Raw genomic sequence first — 19014 nt, 5'->3', positions numbered from 1 at the left:
GTTTACATACACTTAGGTTGGAGTCATTAAAACTTGTTTTTCAACCACTCTACAAATTTCTTGTTAACAAACTATAGTTTTGGCAAGTTGGTTAGGACATCTATTTTGTGCATGTCACAAGTAATTTTCCCAACAATTGTTTACAGACAGATTATTTCACTTATAATTCACTGTATCACTTATAATTCACTGGATCACAATTCCAGTGGGTCAGAAGTTTACATACACTAAGTTGACTGTGCCATTAAACAGCTTGGAAAAATCCAGAAAATGATTGCATGGCTTTAGAAGCTTCTGATAGGCTAATTGACATAATTTGAGTCAATTGGAAGTGTATCTGTGGATGTATTTCAAGGTCTACCTTCAAACTCAGTGCCTCTATGCTTGACATCATAGGAAACTCAAAAGAAATCAGCCAAGACCTCAGAAAAAAAATTGTGGACCTCCACAAGTCTGGTTCATCCTTAGGAGCAATTTCCAAACGCCTGAAGGTACCACGTTCATCTATACAAACAATAGTACGCAAGTCTAAACACCATGGGACCACGCAGCCGTCATACCACTCGGGAAGGAGGCGCGTTCTGTCTCCTAGAGATGAACGTACTTTGGTGCGAAAAGTGCAAATCAATCCCAGAACAACAGCAAAGGATCTTGTGAAGATGCTGGAGGAAACGGGTACATAAGTATCTAACCTGAAAGGCCGCGCAGCAAGGAAGAAGCCACTGCTCCAAAACCGCCACAAAAAAGCCAGATTACGGTTTGCAGCTACACATGGGGGCAAAGATCGTACTTTTTGGAGAAATGTCCTATGGTCTGATGAAACAAAAATAGAACTGTTTGGCCATAATGACCATCATTATGTTTGGAGGAAAAAGGGGGATGCTTGCAAGCTGAAGAACACCATCCCAACCATGAAGTACAGGGGTGGCAGCATCATGTTGTGGGGGTGCTTTGCTGCAGGTGGGACTGGTGCACTACACGAAATAGATGGCATTACATTTACATTTACATTTAAGTCATTTAGCAGACGCTCTTATCCAGAGCGACTTACAAATTGGTGCATTCACCTTATGACATCCAGTGGAACGGCCACTTTACAATAGTGCATCTAAATCTTTTAAGGGGGGGGGGAGTGAGAAGGATTACTTTATCCTATCCTAGGTATTCCTTAAAGAGGTGGGGTTTCAGGTGTCTCCGGAAGGTGGTGATTGACTCCGCTGTCCTGGCGTCGTGAGGGAGTTTGTTCCACCATTGGGGGGCCAGAGCAGCGAACAGTTTTGACTGGGCTGAGCGGGAACTGTACTTCCTCAGTGGTAGGGAGGCGAGCAGGCCAGAGGTGGATGAACGCAGTGCCCTTGTTTGGGTGTAGGGCCTGATCAGAGCCTGGAGGTACTGAGGTGCCGTTCCCCTCACAGCTCCGTAGGCAAGCACCATGGTCTTGTAGCGGATGCGAGCTTCAACTGGAAGCCAGTGGAGAGAGCGGAGGAGCGGGGTGACGTGAGAGAACTTGGGAAGGTTGAACACCAGACGGGCTGCGGCGTTCTGGATGAGTTGTAGGGGTTTAATGGCACAGGCAGGGAGCCCAGCCAACAGCGAGTTGCAGTAATCCAGACGGGAGATGACAAGTGCCTGGATTAGGACCTGCGCCGCTTCCTGTGTGAGGCAGGGTCGTACTCTGCGGATGTTGTTGGCATCATGAGGGAGGAAAATTATGGGGATATGTTAAAGCAACATCTCAAGACATCAGTCAGGAAGTTAAAGCTTGGTCGCAAATGGGTCTTCCAAATGGACAATTACCCCAAGCATACTTCCAAAGTTGTGGCAAAATGGCTTAAGGACAACAAAGTCAAGGTATTGAAGTGGCCATCACAAAGCCCTGACCTCAAACCCATAGAGAATTTGTGGGCAGAACTGAAAAAGCATGTGCGAGCAAGGAGGCCTACAAACCTGACTCAGTTACACCAGCTCTGTCAGGAGGAATGGGCCAACATTCACCCAACTTATTGTGGGAAGCTTGTGGAAGGCTACCCGAAATGTTTGACCCAAGTTAAACAATTTAAAGGCAATGCTACCAAATACTAATTGAGTGTATGTAAACTTCTGACCCACTGGGAATGTGATGAAATAAAAGCTGAAATAAATCATTCTCTCTACTCTTATTCTGACATCTCACATTCTTAAAATAAAGTGGTGTTCATAACTGACCTAAAACAGGCAATTTTTACTAGGATTAAATCTCAGGAATTGTGAAACTGAGTTTAAATGTATTTGGCTAAAGTGTATGTGTGTGTGTTTGACACATTTGTGTGTCTGCTTCCTCAGATGTGAGAGCTGTGTGGACATGCTTGTGAGAGCTGTGTGGACATGCTTGTGAGAGCTGTGTGGACATGCTGTTTGTGAGTGGCTCGAGGAACTGTGTGCAGTGTGGCACGCCCCCGAGGAAGAGTAACTTCCGCATGCAGCTCTTCAAAGACCCAGCCATCGACAAGGAGGTGGAGATCCGCAAGAAGGTGCTCAAGATGTGATTGAGGGGCACGGGGGAGAAGGGTGTGTCTCTGTGTGTTTGTGTGCAGCCCTCTCCTCCCTCTCCTTAAGCTTCCTTTGTCTTTGTCATTATGCTGTTTGTTTTGTAGACAATGGCCCCCCAGGGGTTGCTCAAATGGGAAGGCTCTTTCCCTGTCATACATCTGCTTCAGCCCCTCCCGTTCTGTCCATCCCTCATCTTTGTTTCTTTAGCCCTGCTATTTCAATGTAATGTGTGCAAACAAGTATTAGGCCTGATACTTACAGTATATATATATATATATATATTTTTTTTTTTTTTTCTCTTCTCCTTCACAGTTAGAACGAGAGACTTTGACTTCTCCAGCCTGAGAGAATACAATGACTATTTGGAGCAAGTGGAGGAGATCGGTGAGAGCAGGCTGTGGACTCGGGAGATGGAGAGATAGAGGGGGGGTCTTAGTGCATTGATCTGTCTCTGCCCTTGGCTCTGGATGTTGAAGTTTTACAGGCGTCAGTGCCAGCCAGGGTCAGAGACCCACCAGTCTCTCTCTGCCAATTCTCAGAGATCTCTGTTAGATGCTGTTTGCACTGTGACTATGGGTTAACCTATGTTTTCCTATGCTTACATTGTCAGAAACATGGTTTATTACTTTTAGAGAAAAACACTACTGGTCAAAAGTTTTAGAACACCTACTGACTCAAGGGTTTTTCTTTAAAAAAAATATTATATAGCCACACTTTGTCTTGATGACAGCTTTGCACATTCTTGGCTTTCTCTCAACCAGCTTCATGAGGTAGTCACCTGGAATGCATTTCAATTAACAGGTGTGCCTTCTTAAGTTAATTTGTGGAATTTCTTTCCTTAATGCGTTTGAGCCAATCAGTTGTTGTGACAAGGCAGGGGAGTGCACAGAAGATAGCCCTATTTGGTAAAATACCAAGTCCATTTTATGCCAAGAACAGCGCAAATAAACAAAGAGAAACGACAGTCCATTATTACTTAAAGACATGAAGGCCAGTCAATACGGAACATTTCAAGAACTTTGAACGTTTCTTCAAGTGCAGTCGCAAAAGCCATCAAGCGCTATGATGAAACTGGCTCTCATGAGGACTGCCACAGGAATGGAAGCCCCAGAGTTACCTCTGCTGCAGAGGATAAGTTCATTAGAGTTAGCAGCCTCAGAAATTGCAGCCCAAATAAATGCTTCACAGAGTTCAAGTAACAGACACATCTCAACATCAACTGTTCAGAGGAGACTGTGTGAATCAGGCCTTTATGGCCGAATTGCAAAGAAACCACTACTGAAGGACACCAATAAGAAGAGACTTGCTTGGTCAAAAAAACATGAGCAATGGACATTAGACTGGTGGAAATCTGTCCTTTGGTCTGATGAGTCCAAATTGTATATTTTGGGTTCCAACCGCTGTGTCTTTTGTGAGACGCAGAGTAGGTGAAGGGATGATATCCGCATGTGTGGTTCCCACCATGAAGCATGGAGGAGGAGGTGTGATGGTGTGGCGGTGCTTTGCTGGTGACACCGTCAGTGATTTATTTGGATTTCAAGGCATACTTAACCAGCATGGCTACCACAGCATTCTGCAGCGATACGCCATCCCATCTGGTTTGGGCTTAGTGGGACCATCATTTGTTTTTCAACAGGACAATGACCCAACACACCTCCAGGCTGTGTAAGGGCTATTTTACCAAGAAGGAGAGTGATGGAGTGCTGCATCAGATGACCTGGCCTCCACAATCCCCCGACCTCAACCAAACTAAGATGGTTTGGGATGAGTCGGACTGCAGAGTGAAGGAAAAACAGCCAACAAGTGCTCAGCATATGTAGGAACTCCTTCAAGACTGTTGGAAAAGCATTCCAGGTTAAGCTGGTTGAGAGAATGCCAAGAGTGTGCAAATCTGTCATCAAGGCAAAGGGTGGCTATTTGAAGAATCTCAAATATAAAATATATTTTGATTTGTTCAACACTTTTTTTTGGTAACTACATGATTCCATATGTGTTATTTCATCGTTTTGATGTCTTCAATATTATTCTACAATGTAGAAAATAGTAAAAATAAAGAAAAACCCTTGAATGAGTAGGTGTTCTAAAACTTTTGACCAGTAGTGTACACTGGCAAGCCCTTGAATTGAAACATTCAACCTTAATTCATTGTTTTACATGTATAAATATTAATAGTCTGGTGCTTTGCAACGTCATACTTTAGGTTGTGCCGAATCCGATTTCCAGTATCTGCCCTAGATCAATTGAAGGGAAGTCTGTGCTAGTGTCTTGGAGGGCTGCCCTGCACTCTATTCCAGTCTATAACCTGACCAACAACCTTGAGGTGGAGGGCACCAAACACATCATGGAGGCGTACCAGAGAGAGAATAGAGACATCATCCAGAAGAACAAGGCCAAGCTGGTGGGTACCTGTAACCCCGCACTGACTCGCTCTGCCTTGCCTGATGAAACTCATCGCTTATGCATTATTATGTTGTACTACATGATCTCGCTCCCTCTCACACCCTCTGTCTCCTCCTGCAATACTGACTACTAGGATATTGATTATTCCCTCTCTCTCTCCATCAGATGCGAGAGCAGGAGGAGCTGCTGTCGTTGGAGGAGCTGTTGTTGGAGGACATGCTGTTGGAGGAGCTGCTGTTGTTGGAGGAGCAGGGGAACGAGTATCGCAGGCTGGAGGATTTCCAGGAGGAACAGAGACAGCTACAGGCCAAGAGGAAGAGCAAGCAGGCTCTACTAGATAAACTGGTGAGACACCTAGACATGTACACAGACACACACCGCATAGTCGCACTAATAAACACACATTGCCACATAGGCCAACGGGAACAAATTGTAAGTTTTATAGAACAATCAGGTGACACACGTACAGGAAGAACAAGCAGGATATATAAGATGAGGAAATGACATGTAACTAGGCTCATTAAGAGCTTATCACTACTCTTCTGCAGTGGGGCTGCTGAAGCTTTGCTGTCCCCTCAGCATTGTTAGCGTTCTGTGCCTCCTGGCAAGTGTCCTGGCTCCTTTGTGTTTAGCTACAGGTTTTAGAAGTGATTGTCCCTGTAGAGCAGCCTGGTAAAGAGCTATCACAGATAGCAGGTTGAACTGTTTGTTTGTTTAAACACTGGGCCTCTGTTGTTTGTTGGGAGATGAGCAGTAAGAACCCAGGGACACGCTCCTGTGCTTTGGCATTTACAGTAGAAATCTCTGAGGCCTCACACACACACACACACACACACACACACACACACACACACACACACACACACACACACACACACACACAGTGAGATATGCACTACTTGACCAAAAGTATATGGACACCTGCTCGTCAAACATCTCATTCCAAAAACAATGGGCATTAATATAGAGTTGCCTCCCCCTTTGCTACAATGACAGCCTCCACTCTTCTGGGAAGGCAATACACTAGATGTTGGAACATTGCTGCAGGGACTTGCTTCCATTCAGCCACAAGAGCATTAGTGAGGATGGGCACTGATTTTGGGGAGTTAGGCCTGGCTAGCAGTTTGCGAGTCATCCCACTGGTGTTCTATAGGGTTGAGGTCAGGGCTCTGTGCAGGCCAGTCAAGTTCCTCCACACCGATCTTGACAAACCGTTTCTGTATGGACCTTGAATTGTGAACAGGGGCATTGTCATGTTGAAACAGGAAAGGGCATTCCCCAACTGTTGCCATAAAGTTGGAAGCACAGAATCGTCTACAATGTCATTGTATGTTGTAGGTTTAAGATTTCCCTTCACTGGAACTAAGGGACCTAGCCCGAACCATGAAAAACAACCCCAGACCATTATTCCTCCTCCACCACCAAACTTTACAGTTGGCACTATGCATTCGGCGAGGTAGCGTTCTCCTGTCATCCGCCAAACCCAGGTTCGTTCGTTGGACTGCCAGATGGTGAAGCGTGGTTCATCACTCCAGGGAATGCGTTTCCACTGCTCCAGAGTCCAATGGCGGCGAGTTTACACCACTCCAGCAGACGCTTGGCATTGGGCATGGTGATTTTAGGCTTGTGTGCAGCTGCTCGCCATGAAAATCCATTTCATGAAGCTTCCGACGAATTGTTATTGTTCTGACGTTGCTGGAACTCGGTAGTGAGTGTTGCAACCGAGGACAGATCATTTTTACGCACTACGCGCTTCATCACTAAGAGTTCCCATTCTGTGAGCTTGTGTGGCCTACCACTTCGCAGCTGAGCTGTTGTTGCTCCTAGACTTTTCCACTTCACAATACCAGCACTTACAGTTGACCAGGGCAGCTCTAGCAGGGCAACTAACTTGTTGGAAAGGTGGCATCCTATGACGGTGTCACGTTAAGTGACTGAGCTCTTCAGTAAGGCCATTCTACTGCAATTTTTTGTCAATCTTGCATGGCTGTGTGCTCGATTTTAAACACCTGTAAGCAATGGATGTGGCTGAAATAGCCAAATCCACTAATTTGAAGTGGTGTCCACATACCTTTGTATATGTAGTGTATCAATAATCAAATAGACAGATATAGTGTTTGCAATGTATCCTGATAAGGGGCCATCAGCAGATCACCTCCAGCTGTTCATTATTCTGCTCCACACCTTCCTTTCTGCCTGGTGATGAAAACACTCCCAGCTCTGTGCCCACCGCCCGTCCACCCCGACAACAACGTCCTGCTCCCTCCATGGATGGCATGCCTGGGCTTGTGTTTTCAGACCTCGAAGCTTGGCAACACTCCACCGGAGAAATTGCAATGTTCAACCTTCGCTTAATGGAGGTGAAGACATCGCAGTGTACTTGAAAATACGTCATACCACCAGGGTTTTAACATTGCTTGCATCAATAATCTGATGACTAGCCTTGAACTGCCTTGGTTTGTTAGTTGTGCAGTTATAGGGAGGAGCGTCTGATTTGATATTTTGAACTCTGAGGTTCCCAAGTTGCACATCTCATTTACATGTACCAGTCTTCGACGCACCTCCCATCTTTTAGTTGGCGTAAATCCGTTTTTTGCTTTATCAGGATTCAGTGGTTGTTGAACATGCGCTCACACGTACACACATGAAAATATGATCACTCACCTCATACCTGTATTTGGATGTTCCCCTTCAAGAACGCTCTCATGTCCCCACCACCATCCTGCTGGCCCAACACAAGGACCGGGCTGCCCAGCTGGAGACCCAGATTGAGAAGCAGAAACAGGTGGTCAAAACCACCATCTTCTCCACCGGCATCCCTATGGTGAGTGCCACATACAAGCACACTGACTGTCCTGACTGTGCAGGCCGGCTTAAGCTTACCACATAGTTGGCATGCAAACAACATCCAAACAGGCTAGCTCACACAGACATGCTAGTGAATGTCCAGCATGCACCCTGGGTCGGCCTAGTCTAGCTTAACGTTAAAGCGCGATGAGCTCATATGAATAGTCTGCCTACGTGACTTCACTCAATGGTAACTAACGTATGGTTATCTTCCTTACACAGAGCCCAATGCAGTTTATCTTAATGGGTGCACACACTATGCTGTTTAAGTCCATGCTAATTCATTGTTAGCATATTACAGTGGTGGTCAGTTTAGATTAGCTTCACGCTAATGGTTGGGGAGCCCTTGAAGGAGGATGTTGCTGCAGTGTATTGTGTCCTTATCAAGGGTCTCTGCCTGGTGTGGGAACAAGCCCTCAACTCCTCTGTAATGTCATCACTTTCCTACCTGCAGCCCTCAGAGACAGAATGAGGGCTCTGGCTCTGCGTTTTGTCGAGCTGTCAGCTATGTGTTATTCAGGGTGTCTGTTAAGGCCTTCTTCCACTTGGCAACTGCTCTGTTTTCCTCCGCAGTTGTTTATTTAAATTTTACGGTGATGAGATAAAGCGATTCCATCACCCTCCTTCTCCTCCAGCCCCTATGCGAGGCATAGCGGTCTTCCCAGGGTGCAACGTTGCGTGCGGGAAATCTCTGCTCAGTGCTCACCTAGTCTCATCTCCATGACAGTGGAGAAGTCTTTCTCCAGACACACTCATATTCCTATACATTACATTGGGGAATTTGCATGCAGAGTCTAGAAACCTTTTATTCCAGTGTATTTGATAGCCATTTAAACCCAAAGACATGACCATTGCCCATTTTTCATCCACCATTGGGGGGAAAAAGAGCTGCTCCAGTATGGCTGGCTTCACATGGAGGAGGATGTGGTTCTCTCTAACTGACTGAATATGCAGCATGAAGTCGAACTTGCTGATGGAGAAAGGGTTGTAGGATGCTGTTGCTCTTGGCTCTGACTCTGGCTGTTTTTCCTCACTTTTCCCCCTCTTTCCCTTTTTCTTCTCCTCCCTCTGGCTCGGGGTGGGGTAGAGCGGTTGCCAGGCTTGTCTGGAAACCGCAAGGCTTCAGTTGGGCTTCGGTGTGGTTTTTCTTTCCCCTCACCTCAGTCCAGAAGACTAACTTCTGTTTGACTTGGTGGCGTTTCAAGGTGGCGCGGTTGATTCCTGCAGAACACCGGCTTATTTAGAACCGTTTATTTAAAACATGTTTTTTTTTTTTTAAATGTTCGTTTGTGGTGTCCTGTTGAGGTACGATTGAAACGAGAGAAGATGGAGTCGTGTTGCTGTCATTTCAGAGAGCAACATTTTCAGAGAGCGGGAGAGAAACATTTATTCTCAGATCGAAAAATGATCTTTCCATTTATCAATAATAGGCTGTGTGAAGGGTTGTATCAAGGGTGCTTCTCTCTCCTCTTAACCATCATGTCCTGGACATGGAAGTAGACTGAGAGAAAGATGGAGAGAATGAAGGAGGTGAAAGCTGAAACGACTTCAGCGCCTCCACGGTCATGTCTTGTCTCCTCTGGGGGTTGGGAAGCAGGGGGTTTGGCCCCACAGAAGACTCCGCAGGCAGGTAGGCCAAGGTATTTGCATTTATTAAGGATCCCCATTATCTGTTGCCAAGGCAGCAGCAACTCTTCCTGGGGTCCAGCAACATTAAGACAGTTATATACAATTAACAATATTACATGAAATTACATTTTATATCACTGTTCCCTCAGGTCACTACTCTACTACCACATATCTACAATACAGAATCCATGTGTACGTGTGTGTGTCTCTTCACACTCCCTGCTGTTTCATAATGTTATTTAAATCTGATTTTACTGCTTGCATCAGTTACCTGATGTGAAATAGAGTTCCATGTAGTCATGGCTGTATGTAGTACTGTGATATGGCTACTATATTGTGATCACTACATCGAATTGATCTGGATACGGCTTTCAAGCAAATTTCAGCAACATTAGTCAAGATGTGATCAATACATGTTTACGATTTTGTTCCTGTGCTGTTTGTAACTACGCTGGTAGGTTGACTGGTTACAGTTTGGAACTTTTTCTTGAGTGGGCAGCTTGATGAAAGCCAGTCCATATTTAAATCACTCAGATAATATACCTTTCTGTTGATATCACATACGTTAGCAAGCATTTCATACATGTTATCCAGATACTGACTGTTAGCACTTCGTCTATAGCAGCTTCCCACCAGAATGGGCTTTAGGTGAGGCAGATGAACCTGTAGCTATATTACTTCAACAGTATTTAAGGTGATCTGTCAGCGGGGGATGACATCTATATGTTTTGGGCTGAGGAACGTGAACAGCCTGAAGCCTGTGAGGATGCCACCTCCTGGTGCTTTGTCTTTATTTAAACCATGGCGAGCTAACGCAGTGTGTGTACTTCTGTCATGGTGTTTACGGTCTGAGCTATTCTGCTCCCCTGTGATTTAGCAGCAGTGGAGCGGGAGCCTCCAACCTGCATGCCCTGATAATCCTGGAGGTGTGTGTAAGATGGAGAGTGAGTCCCATCAGTAACATTTTTTCTTTTCTTTTTTTCTCCACCCTTTTTTTCTCCCCAATTTCGTGGTATCCAATTGGTAGTAGTTACAGTCTTGTCTCATCGCTGCAACTCCCGTACGGACTCGGGAGAGGCGAAGGTCGAGAGCCATGCGTCCCCCGAAACACAACCCAACCAAGCCTCACTGCTTCTTGACACAATGCCCATCCAATGTGTCGGAGGAAACACCGTACACCTGGCGACCGTGTCAGCGTGCACTAGTGCGCGATGAGACAAGGATATCCCTGCCGGCCAAACCCTCCCTAACCCGGACGACGCTGGGCCAATTGTGCGCCGCCCCATGGGCCTCCCGGTCGCAGCCGGCTGCGACAGAGCCTGGACTCAAACCCAGAATCTCTAGTGGCACAGCTAGCACTGCGATGCAGTGCCTTAGACCACTGCTCCACCCGGGAGGCCCCGAGTCCCATCAGTTTCAATAGGATGTCGATGTCCGCACCAACGCAGAAGTCAAATTAGCATAATACAAAAATCCCCATAGAATCTCCCTTTTTTTTTTTTTTTTTTTACATGGGCTGCGTCTCAATCCACTGATGTCGCCCTTCTGCATCTGCGATGAAAGGTGGCAGAGTAAGAGCGGTTAATCTGTTTTCTCATAGAAACGTCTGTAGCATCCAAACGGTTTGGCCTACAAAACTATTGACCACTCTATGGAAAGATGACTCTCGCGAACACAATTGTGTTCTCCATTTTGGTCTACGACCCCCACAAGTGTCATAGGCTGTACCAACTTCAGACGAGTCCCATCTGCCAACTTCTGTCTATAGCGTCTGAACAGTTTGCGCAAGGAATGCACAATATATCGGTAAGCAGATATTAGCTAAAAATGCCAACATCGGCATCGCCCAATGTATAGTTTAACGCCGATGATCAAAACCGATGTCAAAGCTGACGTGCATGCCTATATAACGTATGTAGATGACGTAATGACGCCACGAAAAATACAGCGCTACACAGAACAAAAGCAGAAACATACTAAGGGAACACTTCCAACAACTAAACAAGTTCAAGTCGAGCAGTCATATGAAAGAGAGGGAATTTCAGCGAGACAACTGAAAGGCAAAATCCATTAACACCAAGATAATGGTATTCATTGCCCTTGACAATCAACCGTTCTCTGTCGTGGATGATGTTGGCTTTCGCCGACTGGTCGAGCACCACGTGCCCCGGTACACACTACCAAGTAGGCAATATTTTTCAGATGTTGCCCTACCGGAGTTACAGTATTGTTATAATGCACATCTATGAGCTACTTGTTATGTGCGTCACTGCTATTAGCTTCACGACTGACATTTGGACCAGCGATGTCAGCCCCATGAGCATGCTGAGTCTGACAGCACAGTGGGTCGACGAGGATTTAGACCTGAAGAAAGCCGTATTGCATGCTTAAGAATGTGCTGGTTCTCATACGCTGCTGCCATTTCAATGGCATTTGAGAACATGTTTTGAAACATGAACACACTCCTAGGGCCATTCAAACAACTGACTCGAGAAATAAGCTAATCAACTGTGTCTGCAGCAGACGTGATACCCTCTGTCATGGCATTGAAAGGCCTGCTCAACAAAACTGCCGACACAGACCATGGGGTTAACTTGCAAAAGTAGTCTACTAGAGGCTGTGAACAAGCGATTCGGTGGCATTCTCTCTGAGCCTCTTTACTGTGTCGACACCATGCTAGATGCTAGGTACAAGGACCGCTACTTCAATGCAGACAAGAAACAGGGTTTACGTGAAATGTTAGACACAGCTGGACAAGATGGAAACGGACATGGTGACCGTGCGCAGCGAGGAAGAGAGGCCACGGACAGACAGCTGAAACTTCACTGCTTGACATGTCTGAGGAAATCCTGGTTGAGACTGAACAAATTAACAACGAAACACCACAGCAAGTAAGTGAAAGAAATAGGTTTTGATTATGTTTTACTGCTATTGGGGACATACGTAAATGCAAACAATAACTTTTGTGTGTGTTTAAACTATTTAACTGTACTAGAAGGCTTAAAAAGACGGCAAAATGTTTAATATTGGGTAGAAGTTTTTTTTGGCAAGGAAAATATCGGTATCGGCCAAAAATGTCATATCGGTGCATCCCTAGTTTGCACTACACACTAATGACCCCTCTATGGAAAAGTGAGTCTCACGAACTCGTACATGTTGGTTGTTTTGCTCTAGGATGCCCACAAGCCTCATAAGACTAGTCTGAAGGTAGCCAGGTACCCGTTTTTAAAAAATTTGTGTATATATGGAGATAATTTTGTGCCTAAAATAAGGGGTTTAAAAAAAAAGAAGATACATTTGTTTCCTGATCTTTCTTCTCTCAAATATAGGACAGACACTTCAGAACGAACTTCCTTTTTGATAATTATTTTTCTTCTGTTTAACCATGTATGAAGCTGTTATTCAATGCGTTTCTAATACAGTGGTTCCCAAACTTTTTATACTCCCGTACCCCTTCAAACATTCAACCTCCAGCTGCGTACCCCCTCTAGCACCACGGTCAGCAAACTCTCAAATTAGTTTTTTTGCCTCCATTGTCAGCCTGCCACACACACACACACACACACACTATACGATACATTTATTAAACATAAGAATGAGTGAGTTTTTGTCACAACCTGGCTCGTGAGAAGTGACAAAGAGCTCTTATAGGACCAGGGCACAAATAATAGTATAATAATAATCAATAATTTTGCTCTTTATTTAGCCATCTTACATATAAAACCTTATTTGTTCATCACAAATTGTGAATAACTCACCACAGGTTAATGTGAAGGGTGTGCTTGAAAGGATGCACATACAGTTGAAGTCGGAAGTTTACATACACTTAGGTTGGAGTCATTTAAACTCTTTTTTTCAACCACTCCACACATTTCTTGTTAACAAACTATAGTTTTAACAAGTCGGTTAGGACATCTACTTTGTGCATGACACAAGTAATTTTTCCAACAATTGTTTACAGATAGATTATTTCACTTATAATTCACTGTATCACAATTCCAGTGGGTCAGAAGTACACCAAGTTGACTGTGGCTTTAAACAGCTTGGAAAATTCCAGAAAATGATGTCATGGCTTTAGAAGCTTCTGATTGGCTTCTGGCTAATTGACATCATTTGAGTCAATTGGAGGTGTACCTGTTTATGTATTTCAAGGCCTACCTTCAAACTCAGTGCCTCTTTGCTTGACATCATGGGAAAATCAAAAGAAATCAGCCAAGACCTCAGAAAAACATTTGTAGACCTCCACAAGTCTGGTTCATCCTTGGGATAAATTTCCTGAAGGTACCACGTTCACCTGTACAAACAATAGTACGCAAGTATAAACACCATGGGACCACGCAGCCGTCATACCGCTCAGGAAGGAGGCGCGTTCTGTCTCCTAGAGATGAATGTACTTTGGTGCGAAAAGTGCAAATCAATCCCAGAACAACAGCAAAGAACCTTGTGAAGATGCTGGGGGAAACAGGTACAAAAGTATCTATACCCACAGTAAAACAAGTCCAAATCGACATAACCTGAAAGGCCGCTCAGCAAGGAAGAAGCCACTGCTCCAAAACCGTCATAAAAAAAGCCAGACTATGGTTTGCAACTGCACATGGGGACAATGTAAGAATGCTGTTCGACTACAGCTCAGCATTTAACACCGTAGTACCCTCCAAACTCGTTATTAAGCTCAAGACCCTGGGTCTCGACCCCGCCCTGTGCAACTGGGTCCTGGACTTTCTGACTGAATGCCCCCAGGTGGTGAGGGTAGGAAACAACATCTCCTCACCGCTGATCCTCAGCACTGGGGCCCCACAAGGGTGCGTTCTCAGCCCTCTCCTGTACTCCCTGTTCAAACATGACTGCGTGGCCATGCACGCCTCCAACTCAATCATCAAGTTTGAAGACGACACTACAGTGGTAGGCTTGATTACCAACAACAACGAGACGGCCTACAGGGAGGAGGTGAGGGGCCTCGGAGTGGGGTGTCAGGAAAATAACCTCACACTCAACGTCAACAAAACAAAGGAGATCGTGGACTTCAGGAAACAGCAGAGGGAGCACCCACCATCCACATCGACGGGACAGTAGTAGAGAAGGTGGAAAGTTTTAAGTTCCTTGGCGTACACATCACAGACAAACTGAAATGGTCCACCCACACAGACATCGTGGTGAAGGCGCGACAGCGCCTCTTCAACCTCAGGAGGCTGAAGAAATTCAGCTTGTCACCAAAAACACTCACAAACTTTTACAGTTGCACAATCGAGAGCATCCTGTCGGGCTGTACGGCAACTGCTCCGCCCACAACCGTAAGGCTCTCCAGAGGGTAGTGAGGTCTGCACAGCGCATCACCGGGGGCAAACTACCTGCCCTCCAGGAAACCTACACCACCCGATGTCACAGGAAGGCCATAAAGATCATCAAGGACAACAACCACCCAAGCCACTGCCTGTTCATCTGCTATCATCCAGAAGGCGAGGTCAGTACAGGTGCATCAAAGCGGGGACCGAGAGAGAAGCTGTTTTTCACTATCTCAAGGCCATCAGACTGTTAAACAGCCATCACTAACATTGAGTGGCTGCTGCCAACATACTGACTCAAATCTCTAGCCACTTTAATAATTAAAATTGGATGTAATAAATGTATCACTAATCACTTTAAACAATGCCACTTTATATAATGTTTACATACCCTACATTACTCTTGCCTATGCCGTTCGGCCATCGCTCATCCATATGTTTATATGTACACATTCTTATTCATTCCTTTACGCTTGTGTGTAAAAGGTAGTTGTTGTGAAATTGTTAGATTACTTGTTAGATATTACTGCATGGTCGGAACTAGAAGCACAAGAATTTCGCTACACTCGCATTTATTTGAGATCTAACCTTTCGGAGAAATGTCCTCTGCTCTGATGAAACTAAAATAGAACTGTTTGGCCATAATGACGATCGTTATGTTTGGAGGAAAAAGGACAATGACCCCAAGCATACTTCCAAAGTTGTGGCAAAATGGCTTAAGGACAACAAAGTCAAGGTATTGGAGTGGCCATCCCAAAGCCCTGACCTCAATCCTATAGAAAATTTGTGGGCAGAACTGAAAAAGTGTGTGCGAGCAAGGAGGCCTACAACCCTGGCTCAGTTACACCAGCTCTATCAGGAGGAATGGGCCAAAATTTACCCAACTTATTGTGGGAAGCTTGTGGAAGGCTACCCGAAACGTTTGACCCAAGTTAAACAATTTAAAGGCAATGCTACCAAATACTAATTGAGTGTATGTAAACTTCTGACCCACTGAGAATGTGATGAAAGAAATTAAAGCTGACATAAATCATTCTCTCATGACATTTCACATTCTTAAATTATAGTGGTGATCCTAACTGACCAAAGACGGGGCATTTTTACTAGGATTAAATCTCAGGAATTGTGAAAAACTGAGTTTAAATGTATTTGGCTAAGGTGTATGTAAACTTCCGACTTCAACTGTAACTCTGCAATGTTGTATTGGGTAGAGTCTGTCTTAAATCAGTTTCCACACACAGTCTGTGCCTGTATTTAGTTTTCATGCTAGTGAGGGCCGAGAATCCACTCTCACATAAGTATGTGGTTGCAAAGGGCGTCAGTGTCTTAACAGAGGAATTTGCCAAGGCAGGATACTCTGAGCGCAGCCCAATCCAGAAATCTGGCAGTGGCTTCTGATTTTAAATTACATTTTCACAGAACCTCTTGTTGCAATTTTGACGAGGCTATCTTGTTCAGATATCGGTACGTGAACTGGAGGCAGGGCATGAAAGAGATAACGAATCCAGTTGTTTGTGTCGTCCGTTTCGGGAAAGTACCTGCGTAATTGCGCACCCAGCTCACTAAGGTGCTTTGCTATATCACATTTGACATTGTCCGTAAGCTTGAGTTCATTTGCACACAAAAAATCATACAATGATGGAAAGACCTGTGTGTTGTCCTTGTTAATGCAGACAGAGAAGATCTCCAACTTCTTAATCAGCCTCAATTTTGTCCCGCACATTAATTATAGTTGTGGAGAGTCCCTGTAATCCTAGGTTCATATCATTCAGGCGAGAAAAAACATCACCCAGATAGGCCAGTCGTGTGACAAACTCATCATCATGCAAGCGGTCAGACAAGTGAAAATCAGTAAAGTGGTCAGTAAAGAAAACTTTAAGCTCGTCTCTCAATTAAAAATGTTTAGTCAATACTTTGCCCCTTGATAACCAGCGCACTTCTGTATGTTGTAAAAGTGTTACATGGTCGCTGCCCTTATCATTGTATAATGCAGAAAATACATAAGAGTTCAGGGGCCTTGCTTTAACAGTTAACCATTTTCACTATAGTGCCCAGATCATCTTTCAAGCTGTCAGGCATTCCCTTGGCAGGAAGAGCCTCTCGGTGGATGCTGCAGTGTACCAAGTGGCGTTGGGAGAAACTGCTTGCACTCGTGTCACCACGCCACTATTTCTGCCTGTCATGGCTTTTGCGCCATCAGTACAGACACCAACATATCTTGACCACCAAAGTCCATTTGATGTCACAAAGCTGTCCAGCGCTTTTAAAAATATCTTCTCCTGTTGTCCTGGTTTCCAGTTTGCAGAAGAGGATGTCTTCCTTAATTGACCCCCCATTAACGTAACAGACATATACCAGGATCTGTACCAAGCAGGGCATGTCTGTTGACTCATCCAGCTGTAACGCATATAATTCACTGTCTTGTATGCGAAGCAGTAATTGTTTCAAAACATCTCCTGCCATGTCACTGATGCATGGTGACACAGGTGCAGGTGTAGTACTGCTGGTAGTAGCAATACTACCAGTAGAGCTGGTATGTGTCTCTATGGACACGGGCCTTACTTTTTAAAAACCATTTATACATTTTTGAGCAAACGCAATGATCAGCAGCTACATACGGACTGTTAGTGGAATTCCTGCGAGAGAGTCACGGTTAATATGATTAGATGTTAATTATTTGACTAGGCTACCTGTATTTGACATTGTGTTGTTATTTTGCTGAACACTAGATGGTTTAATTTTATTTTTGGTAGTGAAACGAGGCTACTCAGGCAAGGGGAAAAAAACATCACCCAAATGTATAGCCCTGTTGGAAAATCTAAATGGACTGTTTGAAAATGTGAATCACATTGGCGTACCCCAGTTTGGGAATAGCTGGGCTAATAGCAGTAAGACCAAATTCAATGTTTCACCAAATACTTTTTTATATATTTTTTTGATACGTTAAGGGATCCTAAAAAATTATGATTATTAGAAGGCTAAGGGGTGGTTAGAGAACATACTCACCCTGGGTCCAGGTGTGACTGGGCTTCTGGGGGATGGGTCTGGTCTTGTCCCAGGAATGGCCCAGAATCAGTCTGGGTAATCCCTCACTTTGTAGCACTCCACTGAACAAAGAGACTCTCTCCCAGCCTGCCTTGATATTTCTCAAACTCACATATCCATGTATGTTGCACACACACACATTGCCCAGCCGTGGCAAACATCCTTTGAAGACCAAAGTGAAGCGTGTTCTCTTTTTAAAGTAGACAAACACTCAAATCAAAAGGAATTGGATGTGGGGGGAGGTAACCCTTCCATGCTGAAACTAGCTATTGGTGACGTCTCTCTCCCTCTGTGTGTTAGACTACATCACAACATTATATCATAGCCACGTTTGTTTGCAAAACTGAACATTGGTTGAGTTGAATGACTTTAGAATTCAATTATCAATTATCCTCTGGTTCATGGAAGTAGATGTCTGAGGTGCTGTACCTTTTTTTAGTCTGTGTGTTTGTGGCAGCTGTGGACAACCCCCCCCCCCCCCCCTCAATCGGCCATGTCTGCTTGCGGTTGACCGTTAGAGAATCTCTCCACCTTGGTCCAGCTTTCAGCGCCATCTTAAATAAAACGTCCCATCGCCACAGGGGTGAGACATGGCCCGCAGAGCAGCTGACATACCTGATGAGGCTGACGTGCTCCTAATGAGAGCGCAAGAGAGAGGGGGGGGGGGGGGAGCGAGACACACACACACACACAACACAACACAAAACAAACCCAATACACACACTCTCTCACTCACTCTCAGGCAAATGAGGGTGGAAAGTTTATCCCTAAACACAGATGTGTACCTTGCTAAAATACCCAGGGTCCTCTTTGGCTTGACTCCACTCTACTCGGGGAATGGAATCCAAAGGCCTTAGTGTGCATGTACACACACACACACACACACACACACATTCGGTGCATGTTTGCGCAGGCTTGTTTTCCTTGGTAGTATGCTGTCCTCTACAATGACCTCTGTTAGGTAGTCAGGCTCCTCACTGCAGGCCAAGCTGTGTCTGGCAGACTGGCTGGACCTGTTCTACTGGGGATGTTCTAGGCTACAGATACACCACACAGCTACTTTCCACGAACACTTTATTTTTCTTTCATTTAGTTTTTCTTCCTCATTTTTCCTCCTCTTGCTGCTTCACTGAACCATTGTTCCCAGGTGTGTTCTGGGGTTTTTACAGTTCTGATTATATATGTTGGTTGGCATGCATGATGCATGTATGTTTCCATTTATGCCTCACCAAAGTGATTGACGTTTAATTTTGACTGGTGTGTCATTCAGAGCTCAAAGGCC

General features: G+C 44.9%; 1 protein-coding gene across 8 annotated transcripts in view; it reads left to right on the top strand.

Moving 5' to 3' along the window:
- Positions 1–19014, top strand: part of LOC139553506 (CDK-activating kinase assembly factor MAT1-like) — a 70145-nt gene that overhangs the window by 9097 nt on the left and 42034 nt on the right. For 2 of the 8 annotated variants that reach the window (XR_011670664.1, XM_071365915.1), the window contains exons 2-6: positions 2323–2510; positions 2842–2913; positions 4730–4927; positions 5095–5274; positions 7626–7753. Coding sequence is in view for 7 of the 8 variants with exons in the window: in XM_071365915.1 (XP_071222016.1) it covers positions 2884–2913; positions 4730–4927; positions 5095–5274; positions 7626–7753 (536 nt within the window). In the remaining variant the exon portion in view is untranslated. Of the gene's footprint in view, positions 1–2322; positions 2548–2841; positions 2914–4729; positions 4928–5094; positions 5275–7625; positions 7754–19014 lie in introns of all 8 variants that reach the window. The other 6 variants (XM_071365910.1, XM_071365912.1, XM_071365914.1 and 3 more) reach the window with 4 other exon arrangements.

This window comes from Salvelinus alpinus, chromosome 25 (genome assembly GCF_045679555.1).
Source record: "Salvelinus alpinus chromosome 25, SLU_Salpinus.1, whole genome shotgun sequence".
Lineage (NCBI taxonomy): Eukaryota > Metazoa > Chordata > Actinopteri > Salmoniformes > Salmonidae > Salvelinus > Salvelinus alpinus.
This window is presented reverse-complemented; position numbering and strand designations above follow the sequence as displayed.